The sequence below is a fragment of the Coregonus clupeaformis genome, chromosome 2 (assembly GCF_020615455.1).
Source record: "Coregonus clupeaformis isolate EN_2021a chromosome 2, ASM2061545v1, whole genome shotgun sequence".
In the NCBI taxonomy this organism is placed as follows: domain Eukaryota; kingdom Metazoa; phylum Chordata; class Actinopteri; order Salmoniformes; family Salmonidae; genus Coregonus; species Coregonus clupeaformis.
The window spans coordinates 27,680,184-27,694,318 of NC_059193.1; the positions used below are offsets into that span (position 1 = coordinate 27,680,184).

The window sequence follows — 14,135 nt, forward strand, 5'->3', positions numbered from 1 at the left end:
GCCGTTTGACAAAAAAAAAAGCCTACCCACACTTTATCTGCAAGCTGTCGACTAAAGCGCACGTGCCAAGACCAGAGTGGGCACGGTTGCTATATAACGCAACAGTTTTTGTGACAAAACTATCAGTAGACTTGAAAATGCGATGGAAACCCATTTAACTAGTATTTTTCTTTCATTACATGTAAATTTAACTGCAAAAATGTTGTATAATAAATAATAATAATAAAATAAATGTATGTATGTGCACAATGTCATCACGCACGGTCTTTTATCTGCAATAAGTCAGTTTGATGGAAACACATCTCTGGTGGGAAAATGCGCATATTGTTTTAGGCAGATTTTAGAATATTCGCATGAAAATCTGTCGCAAATTGGATGGAAACCTAGCTAGTGATTTTGGGGTGTTCTCTGGGAGCTGTCCACTGGCGTGGTGCTGCAATTCTAGCCAATGGTCTATTGTTGCGTCACATTATAGGATTCTAGACAGCAAAAAAGTATTTAATTCATATTTTTGTCGCGGGTGATGTGATAATCAGTGAATGGAGGTCAGATAATTTCAATCACATGGATTTGGCGCTAGATATAATAATAATAATAATACATTTATTTATTGCGTTTTTCATTACAGAGTTATCTCAAAGCTGTACTGATGAAACAAATATAAAATGATATACAATAAAAACAACACACATTTAGAATCAAGGCAGATAAAATAGCGATAGTGGGATAGGTGCTAAATACATTTTAGATTCTGACTAGGACTCTAGAAGTGGGGTTTTGATTTCACTGTTTTTGATTTATTCACGGATTATCACATCAACCATGAAAACAATAGATAGGCCTAGTACAATAGTACAAGTTAACAGCCTACTTAGTAATACAGCATAATATTGACAATTTTTTATATTTCTATCAGTACTGTCTTGTAAAAGTAGCCAGTTCTGCAGCATCACATCAACCAGTGGCCTCTCTCCCTGACTTCCCTCCTGCGTTAGCCACATGGTGTCGCTGTTCACCAGTAAATGTCTCAGCTCTGTTCAGCGGGAGCCATGACATTCTAATCCATCTCTGCTGTAGGACAGACCTGTTTTAGCTGAAACAAACATGGCTATTTAATTTATAACAACAATACTGGTCTGAACACCAGGCTACTATATAGGATTTTATACAATCCTTAGTAACATCCGAATATAAGGAGTCTAGCTATTTCTGGCTGGAGTTCACGGTCCAGGATGCATCGGGAGAGAAGGTTTTTCTCGGCTGTCTTTGTGTTCTATGCGTTATGGGGCAGCGCGTTGTCCGTGACCCGGTACTCCATACCCGAAGAGATGGAGAGAGGTTCTGTAGTTTCCAATTTAGCCGCAGATTTGGGACTGGAACTTGCAGGTCTGGCTCATCGCGAGGTTAAACTTGATATTTTCCATAGCAAGAAGTACTTGGACGTCAACAAAAAGACAGGTGAGCTGTATATTGTAGAGAAAATAGACAGGGAGTATCTTTGTACCACTAAGACTACCGACTGTTTTTTAAAATTGGACGTCATCATTGAAAGTCCTTTACGTATATTTAACATAGAATTGGGAATAACAGATATTAATGATAATGCGCCTCATTTTCGTAGGGACAGAATAGAGCTTGATGTTTCAGAATCAGCTTCACCAGGAGAGAGATTCTCCCTTCCTAATGCAGTGGACCCGGATGTTGGTATAAATACAGTAAAAACCTACCAGCTCAGTGCTAGCGAGCATTTTACCATCGAAATCCAGACTGGGAGTGATGGTACTAAATATGTTGACTTGGTCTTGACAAAGGCTTTAGACCGGGAGGAGCACGCCGTTCATAACCTAATACTCACGGCTGTAGATGGCGGGGTCCCATCGCGTTCTGGTACAGCTAATATCATTGTTAGAGTGCTGGATACAAACGACAACGCCCCTCGATTCGACCGTTCAATTTATTCCGTTAATATGACAGAAAACACACCTATTGGAACGCTAGTAATGAAGCTAAACGCCACAGATTTAGATGAAGGTCCAAATGCAGACATCACGTATTCATTCACACTTTACACGTCAGAAAGAACACAATATGTATTTGCACTGAATCCAAACACAGGAGAGATAACAGTGAAAGGAACTATTGATTATGAAGATATTAAGTTTTACGAGATGCATGTTGAGGCGAAGGACAAAGGACAGCATCCCCTATTGAGTCAATGTAAAATTGTAGTTGACGTTACAGATACGAACGACAACTATCCAGAGATCACCGTTAAATCTTATAAGAGAACAGTTAATGAGAACATTCTGGTTGGGACAGTCATAGCAATCGTAGGTATAAGCGACAGGGACACAGGTGACAATGGCAAAGTGAGCCTATCTATAAACCAACAGGTGCCATTTGTTTTGAACAAGTCGTCTGACTTCCATTATGAGCTCATAGTCTCAGAACCATTAGACCGTGAGAAAGTTCCAGAATATGATATCACGCTCGTTGTGACGGACGGAGGAACGCCCTCCTTGTCTGATAATGAAACGATAACTTTACATCTGTTGGACGTCAATGATAACGTGCCACTCTTCCCCCAGTCATTCTACACTATTCCTGTTATGGAGAATAACGCGCCTGGGGCCTTGCTAAGTTCCCTCACTGCGTTTGATCCAGACCTCCATGAAAACCAGTATCTAGTTTATTTCATCATAGAAAAGGAGATAGTGAACACCTCCATGTCTATGCTGTTCTCCATCAATCCGGAGAACGGTAATCTTTACGCACTAAAGACGTTTGACTATGAGATAGAGAAGGAGTTCCTTTTCCACATTGAGGCCAGAGATTCTGGTGTTCCTCCGCTCAGCAGTAACATGACTGTCCACCTCATTATTGTGGACCAGAACGACAACACACCAGTCATAGTCTCTCCGTGGCGCGCGCACGGCTCCGTGGTGGAGGAAAAGATCCCCAGATCCACTGACAAAGGATCACTGGTCTCCAAGGTGATAGCCATAGATACAGACTCGGTCCAGAACTCTCGGATTACATACCAGTTTCTACAGGTTACTGACGCCACCTTATTCAGTCTGGACCAATACAACGGAGATATCCGGACTATGAGAATGTTCAGTTACAGAGATCCGCGTCATCAACGGCTGGTTGTCATCGCCAAGGACAACGGGGAACCTGCTCTCTCTGCTACAGTTACCGTCAAACTCTCAACAGTGGAGACTGCCGTTAAAGCCTACTCTGACATGACTGAAGTGCCTCTAGAATATGACATATTTTCAGACTTAAACCTGTATTTGGTGATCGGCTTGGGCTCGGTGTCCTTTCTGTTATTGATTACTGTATTGGTCACCTGTATGCTGAAGTGTCAGAAACCGAAGCCCAGCAAAGCGGCTCCTCCCAGTAGGAACAGCGTGAACTCGACCCTCGCAGATTCCACCCTGGTCTCCAACGATGCCTACTGGTACAGTCTGTTTCTAGCAGAGACCAGGAAAGGAAAGCTGGTGGTCAGACAGCCTGTGCCAAAGGCGGGCTCCAGATACATCGTGTCCAGTATACCAAGGAGCACGGGCCTGACAGAGACCAGCGACTCAGCAGCCTCTACTCTGCAGGTAATAATGACCAACACCTCCGCATGATCTCCACCTCTGAATGACCTCCACAGCAAAGCACAATGCAACAACAATATGACTGAGTCGATGCACTCTTAGAATGAGTGTTCCAAAATATTATTCAGCAGTCCCCATAGGAGAACCCTTTTTGGTTCCATGTAGAACCCTTTTTGGTTTCAGGTAGAACCCGTTTGGGTTCCATGTAGAACCCTCTTTGGAAAGGGTTCTACATGGAACCTAAAAGGGTTCTACCTGGAACCCAAATTATTTTACCTGGAACCAAAAAGGGTTCTCCTATTGGGACAGCCGAATAACCCTTATAGGTTCTACAGAGCCTTCTGAAAGTATTCAGACCCCTTAGCTTTTTCCACATTTTGTTACATTACAGCCTTGTTCTAACATTTATTACATTGCTTTTTCCCTCATCAATCTACACACAATACCCCATAATGACAAAGCAAAAACAGGTTTTAAGAGATTGTTGCTAATTTATTAAAAAATAAAAAACAGAAATATCTCATTTACATAGGTATTCAGACCCTTTACTCAGTACTTTGTTGAAGCATCTTTGGCAGCGATTACAGCATTGAGTCTTCTTGGGTATGACGCTACAAGCTTGGCACACCTGTATTTGGGGAGTTTCTCACATTCTTCTCTGCAGATCCTCTCAAGCTCTGTCAGGTTGGATGGGGAGCATTGCTGCACAGCTATTTTCACGTCTCTCCAGAGATGTTCGATCGGGTTCAAGTCCGGGCTCTGGCTGGGCCACTCAAGGACATTCAGACACTTCTCCCGAAGCCACTCCTGCATTGTCTTGGCTGTGTGCTTAGGGTCGTTGTCCTGTTGGAAGGTGAATCTTTGCTCGGTCTGAGGTCCTGAGCGCTCTTGAGCAGATTTTCTTCAAGGATCGCTCTGTACTTTGCTCCGTTCATCTTTGCCTCGATCCTGACTAGTCTCCCACATCCCCACAGCATGATGCTGCCACCACCATGCTTCACCGTAGGGATGGGGCCAAGTTTCCTCCAGACGTGACGCTTCAGGCCAAAGAGTTCAATCTTGGTTTCATCAGACCAGAGAATCTTGTTTCTCATGGTCTGAGAGTCTTTAGGTGCCTTTTGGCAAACTCCAACCGGGCTTTCATGTGCCTTTTACTGAGAAGTGGCTTCCATCTGGCCACTCTACCATAAAGACCTGGTTTGTGGAGTGCTGCAGAGATGGTTGTCCTTCTGGAAAGTTCTCCCGTCTCTACAGAGGAACTCTAGAGCTCTGTCAGAGTGACCATCGAGTTCTAGGTCACCTCCCTGACCAAGGCCCTTCTCCCCCGAATGCTCAGGAAGAGTCTTGGTGGTTCCAAACTTTTTCCATATAAGAATGATTGAGTTCACTGTGTTCTTGGGGACCTTCAATGCTGCAGAAATTGTTTGGTACCCTTCCCCATATCTGTGCCTCGACAAAATCCTGTCTCGGAGCTCTACGGACAATTCCTTCGACCTCATGGGTTGGTTTTTGCTCTGACATGCACTGTCAACTGTGGCACCTTACAGGGGCTTGCGAAATAATTCACCCCCCTTGGCATATTTCCTATTTTGTTGCCTTACAACCTGGAATTAAAATGGATTTTTTTGGGGTTTGTATCATTTGATTTACACAACATGCCTATTACTTTGACGATGCAAAATATTTTTTATTGTGAAACAAACAAGAAATAATACAAATAAAAACAGAAAACTTGAGTGTGCATAACTATTCACCCCCCCCTCCCCCATAGTTAATACTTTGTAGAGCAATTCCAGCTGCAAGTCTCTTGGGGTATGTCTCTATAAGCTTGGCACATCTAGCCACTGGGATTTTTTCCCATTCTTCAAGGCAAAACTGCTCCAGCTCCTTCAAGTTGGATGGGTTCCGCTGGTGTACAGCAATCTTTAAGTCATACCACAGATTCTCAATTGGATTGAGGTCTGGGCTTTGACTCGGCCATTCCAAGACATTTAAATGTTTCCCCTTAAACCACTCGAGTGTTGCTTTAGCAGTATGCTTAGGGTCATTGTCCTGCTGGAAGGTGAACCTCCGTTCCAGTCTCAAATCTCTGGAAGACTGAAACAGGTTTCCCTCAAGAATTTTCCTGTATTTAGCGCCATCCATCATTCCTTCAATTCTGACCAGTTTCCCAGTCCCTGCCGATGAAAAACATCCCCACAGCATGATGCTGCCACCACCATGCTTCACTGTGGGGTTGGTGTTCTCGGGGTGATGAGAGGTGTTGGGTTTGCGCCAGACATAGCGTTTTCCTTGATGGCCAAAAAGCTCAATTTTAGTCTCATCTGACCAGAGTACCTTCTTCCATATGTTTGGGGAGTCTCCCACATGCCTTTTGGCGAACACCAAACGTGTTTGCTTATTTTTTTCTTTAAGCAATGGCTTTTTTCTGGCCACTCTTCCGTAAAGCCCAGCTCTGTGGAGTGTATGTCTTAAAGTGGTCCTATGGACAGATACTCCAATCTTTGCTGTGGAGCTTTGCAGCTCCTTCAGGGTTATCATTGGTCTCTTTGTAACCCAACTCTGATCTGTACTTCTCCACAACTTTGTCCCTGACCTGTTTGGAGAGCTCCTTGATCTTCATGGTGCCACTTGCTTGGTGGTGCCCCTCACTTAGTGGTGTTGCAGACTCTGGGGCCTTTCAGAACAGGTATATATATACTGAGATCATGTGACAGATCATGTGACACTTAGATTGCACACAGGTGGACTTTATTTAACTAATTATGTGACTTCTGAAGGTAATTGGTTGCAGCAGATCTTATTTAGGGGCTTCATAGGTGGGGTGTGAATACATATGCACGCACCACTTTTCTGTTACTTATTTTTTAGAATTTTTTGAAACAAGTTGTTTTTTTCATTCCACTTCACCAATTTGGACTATTTTGTGTATGTCTATTACATGAAATCCAAATAAAAATCCATTTAAATTACAGGTTGTAATGCAACAAAATAGGAAAAATGCCAAGGGGGATAAATACTTTTGCAAGGCACTGTATATAGGCAGGTGTGTACCTTTCCATATCATGTCCAATCAATTGAATTTACCACAGGTAGACTCCAATCAAGTTGTAGAAACATCTCAAGGATGATCAATTGAAACAGGATGCACCCGAGCTCAATTTCGAGTCTCATAGCAAAGGGTCTGAATACTTACGTAAGTAAGGTGCAAACATTTTAAAAAACCTGTTTTCGCTTTGTCATTATGGGGTATTGTGTGTAGACTGCTGAGAAAAAAATAATATTTTAATCAATTTTAGAATAAGGCTGTAACACCAATAAGTTGAATGCACCAATTTGTAAGTCGCTCTGGATGAGAACGTCTGCTAAATGACTTAAATGTAAATGTAACGTAACAAAATGTGGAAAAAGTAAAGGGGTCTGAATACTTTCCAAAGGCACCTTTTTTTCTAAGAGTGTGTGTTCTAAAACAGGGGTTCCCAAACTCTTTCACTCGGGGCCCCCCTTCCAACATTGGGGAATATCCTATGTAGAACCTTTCCACAGAAGGTTCTACATGGAACCATAAAGGGTTCTCCTATGGGGACAGCTGAAGAACCCTTATCGAACCCTTTTTTCCCCTTGCGAGGACAACAACACTGAGCATTTTTCTAAAATGTTTTTTGAGATTAGAGATGATGTTGGGAGGGATCTTAGACCATTCCTTCATACAGAGTCTTTTCAGATCCTTGATATCCTTCGTCTGCAATGTGGACTGCCCTCTTACAATTCAAACCACAACTTTTAAATTGGGTTCAAGTCTGGAGACCGATGTTGATTTTGTAGTCAATTAACCATTTCTTTGTGGATTTTTATTAGTGCTTGGGGTTATTTTCTTGCTGGAAGATCCACTCCTGGCAGAGGCAACCAGGTTTTTGGTGAAAATGTCCTGGTACTTCGTAAAGAACATGATGCCGTTAACCTTAACAAGGGCCCCAAAACCAGTGGAAGCAAAATAGTGCCACAACATCAAAGATCCACCACCATATTTTACCAGAGGTATTAGGTACTTTTCTGCATATGCTTCTGTTTTTACACGCCAAACCCACCACTGGTGTGCGTGACCAAAGACCTCTATTTTCATGTCATCTGACCAAAGCACCACCCAGAGTTTAATAAACGGCATTGGCATTTGGATTGGAACTGGTGCTATGGTGAGATTACATTAATATTTGGTCTTTGGTGGGTTTTGGCATTGAAAAACAGAAGCATATTGGATCTTTCAGCAAGACAATAACCCCAAGTACTAATCAAAATACACAAAGAAATGGTTAATTGACCACAAATTCAACATTTTGCAATGGCCATCTCAGTCTACGGACTTGAACCCAATTGAAAACCTGTGGATTGAAGAGGGTAGTCCATGAGAGCAAACGAAGGATAACAAGGATCTGGATAGACTCTGTATGGAGGAATAGTCTAAGATCCCTCTCAACATGTTCTCCAATCTCATAAAACATTTTAGAAAATGCTCAGAGTCGTTATCCTCGCAAGGGGAGGGTGCTGAAGTATATTGACAGCAGGGGTGCCAATAATTTTGGCCCCTACCTTTTTTATATTTGTTTTTATTACTTGTTAAACAAAATCTCTTTCTCTGAGCAATTGTATTAGTATAAAATAATATATAATTTCTACATGTTTGGAGCATACAATATATCTCAATATTTGTATTATTTATTTTATAGAGTCTTTTTTGCTCACCTTTATCAAGGGAGCACAATTGGCCCAGCGTCGTCTGGGTTTGGCCGGGGTAGGCCGTCATTATAAATAAGAATGTGTTCTTAACTGACATGCCTAGTTAAATAAAGGTTAAATAAACAAATTAAATTAAATAATTATGGACCTGACTGTAGACAATGCATGCACGTCCAGTTCCAGAACAAGCAAAGAAATGTCAACCCAGTGAAGTTGTTCGTAACTTACAGTAATGAGAGAGCAACACCAAATGTTCATTAGAACCACACTACTGTGTAAGAACAACAGGAAAAAACAAGTTGGCAGCATGAATAACACTTTGGTCAAATGTTCTGTTTATTTCTGAGAAGAAGCAATGATGATTTCGTAAAATACTGTTTATAACAGCAACTTCGAAAATTACTGAAACTGAAAATGTGTAAGATTACATTTGATAATGTTTTTGGCATCACATTAATTATTCACACAAACTTGTTGCATACTGTTTACCCGGATATACCATATACAAAGTGTCAGGTGTTGAAAGGGGAGGTGTAACATTTCCACCTTCCATCACATTACCAGTCTAAAAACAGGTCACCTTTTGGCGTTGCCAGGTAATCAGGCCTAGTTCCTTTCTCTCTGAAATGCATTCACCTGTTATAAATTCATATTTTATCCCTCTAGCACCTCAACACACAGCTGCAGCACCTGCTGGGAAAAAAAGCCTCTCTAATTTGGTCTGACAGGTTGAGTGGCGTGTGGCCTATATTTTACCGCACTGACTGTGCCTGCATACTGCATCCTTGTACAGCTAACACACAGTGATGGAGATCACACAGCGCCAGCAGCAATGTTGTTTATATATGGTACAGCCTACTAGAATATGAGGAGAATGAAACCCCTTGAGCTTTCAAAACAAACAAGGTTATGGTTTCACATTAGACTTACTGTCCTTCATGAGTCTAGATGGGCCAAATGGCTTCCTCTCATCATTGACATCACATGATCTATTCTAATTCTGTATATGTTTATTGAATTTAATTTAATCAAATATCTCCATCCCCTGATGTAAAATGCATTAGAATACCCCCCCCCCTCTCTCTCTCTCTCAGTGAGCCCAGTCAAGTTGAACTCCTCGCTGTGGAGCATTTCAATGCAGCCACTCCCCCCTCGATGCTGCAGAGGTTGCCTCTCCTCCTCTTATGTCACTCAGTAGGGAAAAGTGAGCAGGAGGAGGTCTGCAGCAAGAGAGGGGTCAGGGTTGTAGTGAGCTTGTTTTGCTGTGCACCTCTCTCTCTATTCCTAATGATGTGCACTGCCAGTTCTCAAAATCCAGCCATGGCCTATCCATGGCCTATCCATAGTCTATCCATGGCCTATCCATAGTCTATCCATGGCCTATCCATAGTCTATCCATGGCCTATCCATAGTCTTTCCATGGCCTATCCATAGTCTATCCATGGCCTATCCATGGCCTATCCATGGCCTATCCATAGTCTATCCATAGTCTATCCATGGCCTATCCATGGCCTATCCATGGCCTATCCATAGTCTATCCATAGTCTATCCATGGCCTATCCATGGCCTATCCATGGCCTATCCATAGTCTATCCATAATCTATCCATAGTCTATCCATGGCCTATCCATAGTCTATCCATGGCCTATCCATAGTCTATCCATAGTCTATCCATGGTTTATCCATGGCCTATCCATAGTCTATCCATGGCCTATCCATAGTCTATCCATGGCCAATCCATAGTCTATCCATGGCCTATCCATGGCCTATCTACATGTTCTGCAATATCTGTTCTCATGTTATTAAACATTTACACACTCATTCCAATGTATAACAAATGTTTTACTTGATCAAGGCTGGTTCTTGTGAAAAGGTAAGTATGTGCAGAATAAGTTATTATTCGTGCACTTGTTGTGAGGGTGACTGTGTTTGTTTGTGTATGGATTGCTGAAACGGTCGTTTTTCTAACCAACTTATGTTTCCTTTTTCAGGTTGCCATGACATTTTTCCTGCTATCCTGTTTTGTCTGTTTTAGGCTGTAGGCTAAAATATTTTTGAAGTATTGACGTTCAGACTTTTCCCCAGATTAATCAGATAATCTCTTTAGTAGAAATGGAATGATTAATACGAAAAGATGAGTATAGTTATATGCCATAACCATGCATATATATAGGATTCCTCTTCTTGTGTTCTGCAATGTCTTGACCATTGAAATGGTTATTTCTTTTCTTCCTGTTCTTAAGTACCCTAAATGAGGGAAGTTCACTCTGCAGCTGGAGGTATGCAGGAGTCTCACTCACCCGCCCCGGAACCCCTTTTTAAATGGCCTAACAGAAATGATGTGTTTTCTTTTTCGTGTCTGCTTTTGTTTCTGTGGAGTTCTTCTTGTCCTGGTTTTTTCCCTCTTGTTAGAGGAGCTGTTGTTTTGATGACAAATGTCACTCTGGTGATAACCCTGCCCCATTACTCATGGCTTAATCCAGAATTTAAAAGCACCATATTGGGTCTGGCCTGCATCAACTTTTTGCCCCTTTTTAACAGATCCTCATCCCCAAACTAGCCATTGCTGTCCATATTAGGCTCTTATCCTTAAGGCCCTTCCTATTGGGCCTGTCTCAGCTCTGACTACATAATAATAGGCCCTTCCTATTGGGCCTGTCTCAGCTCTGTCTACATAATAATAGGCCCTTCCTATTAGGCCTGTCTCAGCTCTGACTACATACTAATAGGCCCTTCCTATTGGGCCTGTCTCAGCTCTGACTACATAATAATAGGCCCCTCCTATTGGGCCTGTCTCAGCTCTGACTACATAATAATAGGCCCTTCCTATTGGGCCTGTCTCAGCTTTGACTACATAATAATAGGCCCTTCCTATTGGGCCTGTCTCAGCTCTGACTACATAATAATAGGCCCCTCCTATTGGGCCTGTCTCAGCTCTGACTACATAATAATAGGCCCTTCCTATTGGGCCTGTCTCAGCTCTGACTACATAATAATAGGCCCCTCCTATTGGGCCTGTCTCAGCTCTGACTACATAATAATAGGCCCCTCCTATTGGGCCTGTCTCAGCTCTGACTACATAATCTAGCAATGCTACTATGATGCTATGTCCTGCTGCCCTATTTTCCTAACTCTACATTACATTTGGTCTTTCTCCTCTGCCGGAACAGTGACTTTTAGATGGTTTCCTATCAGGGAAACAAACTAATGGCATTGATTGACCTCAGAGGACATCAGATAGAGACAGAGTAATAATATTAATGCTGCTGATAATAATAATAATAATAATAATAATAATCTGTGATCTATTTGGCAGAAACTCTGGCTTTAGTTGTAATCCAGATTAAAGAGGGGGATGGATGAAGGTATGCTCTCTCTCCTGTGATAGTTGTATTGTTTAGGGCACACACCTGTCTGTAACTCCTGACTGCAGCCAGTCACTGAGGACTCAGCCCAGCACCTGGCCGCGAAAAAAAGAATGGAAAACTGACAAATGTCTCGCCCACACTCGCCCACCACAACTGATCCCTGACTGATGCATCTTACAGTGTCCTACCCGGACCCTCCCAGGCCCTCCCTGCAACCACCACAGACACATTATAACCCAGGCTGCCGTACATTTGAACCTGTAGCAGAACTAGGGTTGCAACAATCCAGTAACTTTCCCCAAATCCCCAGGCTTTCCAGTAATCCTGGTTGGAAGATTATGGATTTCCTGCTTTTTCCCCTCTTGATTCCGGGAATCTTCACATTTTGGGAAATTTCTGCAACCCTAAGCAGTAAAATACAGTCCTCTGCATGTAATATTAATATGTGTTCATCTCTGTCAGTCCCATCACTAAAGCAGATAAGGGACTTGTTCTACTGTATCTTAGACTGTTTGTTTGGTGGATTGTACTGTTTTTGGTGTGAATGATTGACTGTTTGATTGTTTGACTGACTGTTGATGAATTCACAACAACACAATGATCCTTGTGAATTCCTCTTCACTGCGATGTGATGCGTGACCTAATTCTTCATGCAGAGGGACGGGAAATGAAACTAATCACCCAGTTACTTAGCAACAACTCTCTCCCTCACGTAATTTTGGAGCATGGTGTTCATTGATAGCACCCCCACCACCACCCCTACACGTCCCAGAATCCTCCACTCTGTCATTCTGCCTGATGCCCTGTCTGACTGACAGACCTCGGCTGCATGAGACATGTCAGAGTCTGGTCAATCACAAGGCTGTGAGTGTCCCAGATCCCTCCCACCTTTGTCTAATCCTCTCCTCTCATTCGCAGGGGTCCACCATCACCGGCAGTGGCAGCAGTTCCTCATAAGGCCCCATCCCCATTGGTCCACCGGAGTTACGTCAGGAGGAACCCCCCGTCTACTGAAGAAAGGAACCCCCGTCCTTACCCTACTCAGCCCCCTCCCCTAAGAGCCCAGGCCCCCTGTGACACTCCACCTGCACCCCCTTGGCCCCACAATGACTGTCACCCCAAGGACCTAAAGGACACTATGATGCCCCCCATCCCCAGCACATGCCCCAATCTCTCTATAAGCACACACTAGCCCCAATCAACTTCAACATCTTTCAACAACCATTCAACACGCATGGTTCTGCATGGCTATGGCCCATCACTGAGGGCCCTTCATGTTTCAACTAACCACAGTGAAGAGAACATACACTAGAGAGACAGAATGCAGGAGGGTATTACAGGTCATACTGCAGGAGTTAAAACAGCCACTATGAATATACAGAGACAGACATAGGAATGTGGAATTGCTTTCAAAGACTGTACCCCCTTTCCAAAAGGAAAGACCTTGGATGTTGGGTTTTTACTTAAGTATTTGTTCTTGTTCTGTCAGAGCACGTGTGGAAATGTATAATCAAACAAACCAAGAAATCATAAAAATGAATATGTCAGATGAACAGCTACAGAGGATGAACAGCATAGCGTACAAAGATCTAGTGCTATATGTGTGTTGTGAGGGAAAACATTACATATGGTTGATTATATCTGTATGAATATTGATAGTTAACTACAGTACCAGTCAAAAGTTTGGACACTCATTCAAGGGTTTTTCTTTATTTTTACTATTTTTTACATTGTAGAATAATAGTGAAGACATCAAAACTATGAAATAACACATATGGAATCATGTAGTAAACAAAAATGTGTTAAACAAATCAAAATATATTTTATATTCTTCAAATAGCCACCCTTTGCCTTGATGACAGCTTTGCACACTCTTGGCATTCTCTCAACCAGCTTCACCTGGAATGCTTTTCCTACAGTCTTGAAGGAGTTCCCACATATGCTGAGGACTTGTTGGCTGCTTTTCTTTCACTCTGCGGTCCAACTCATCGCAAACCATCTCAATTGGTTTGAGGTCGGGTGATTGTGGAGGCCAGATCATCAGATGCAGCACTCCATCACTCTCCTTCTTGGTCAAATAGCCCTTCCATAGCCTGGAGGTGTGTTTTGGGTCATTGTCCTGTTGAAAAACAAATGTTAGTCCCACTAACCGCAAACCAGATGGGATGGCGTATCGCTGCAGAATGCTGTGGTAGCCATGCTGGTTAAGTGTGCCTTGAATTCTAAATAAATCACAGACAGTGTCACCAGCAAAGCACCCCCAAACCATCACACCTCCTCCTCCATGCTTCACAGTGGGAACTACACATGCAGAGATAATCTGTTCACTTACTCTGCGTCTCAAAAGACACGGCGGTTGGAACCAAAAATCTGGACTCATCAGACCAAAGTACAGATTTCCACCGGTCTAGTGTCCATTGCTCCCG

The 14,135-nt window shown here is 42.7% G+C and overlaps 1 protein-coding gene across 1 annotated transcript; it reads left to right on the forward strand.

Moving 5' to 3' along the window:
* Window positions 1-1,079: 1,079 nt before the first annotated feature.
* Window positions 1,080-12,851, forward strand: LOC121532763 (protocadherin alpha-C2-like). The gene is made up of 2 exons (XM_041838564.2): window positions 1,080-3,611; window positions 12,628-12,851. Exons 1-2 carry the CDS (start codon window positions 1,233-1,235, stop codon window positions 12,664-12,666), a joined length of 2,418 nt encoding a protein of 805 aa, XP_041694498.2. The 5' UTR covers window positions 1,080-1,232; the 3' UTR covers window positions 12,667-12,851.
* The last annotated feature ends 1,284 nt before the right edge of the window (window positions 12,852-14,135 follow it).

Bases quoted from the DNA above. Each gene is read 5' to 3' on its own strand.
- LOC121532763 (XM_041838564.2), top strand. From the start codon at position 1,233: ATGCATCGGGAGAGAAGGTTTTTCTCGGCTGTCTTTGTGTTCTATGCG. The intron at 3,612-12,627 runs GTAATAATGACC...TCTCATTCGCAG, and splicing joins CAGCAGCCTCTACTCTGCAG to GGGTCCACCATCACCGGCAG.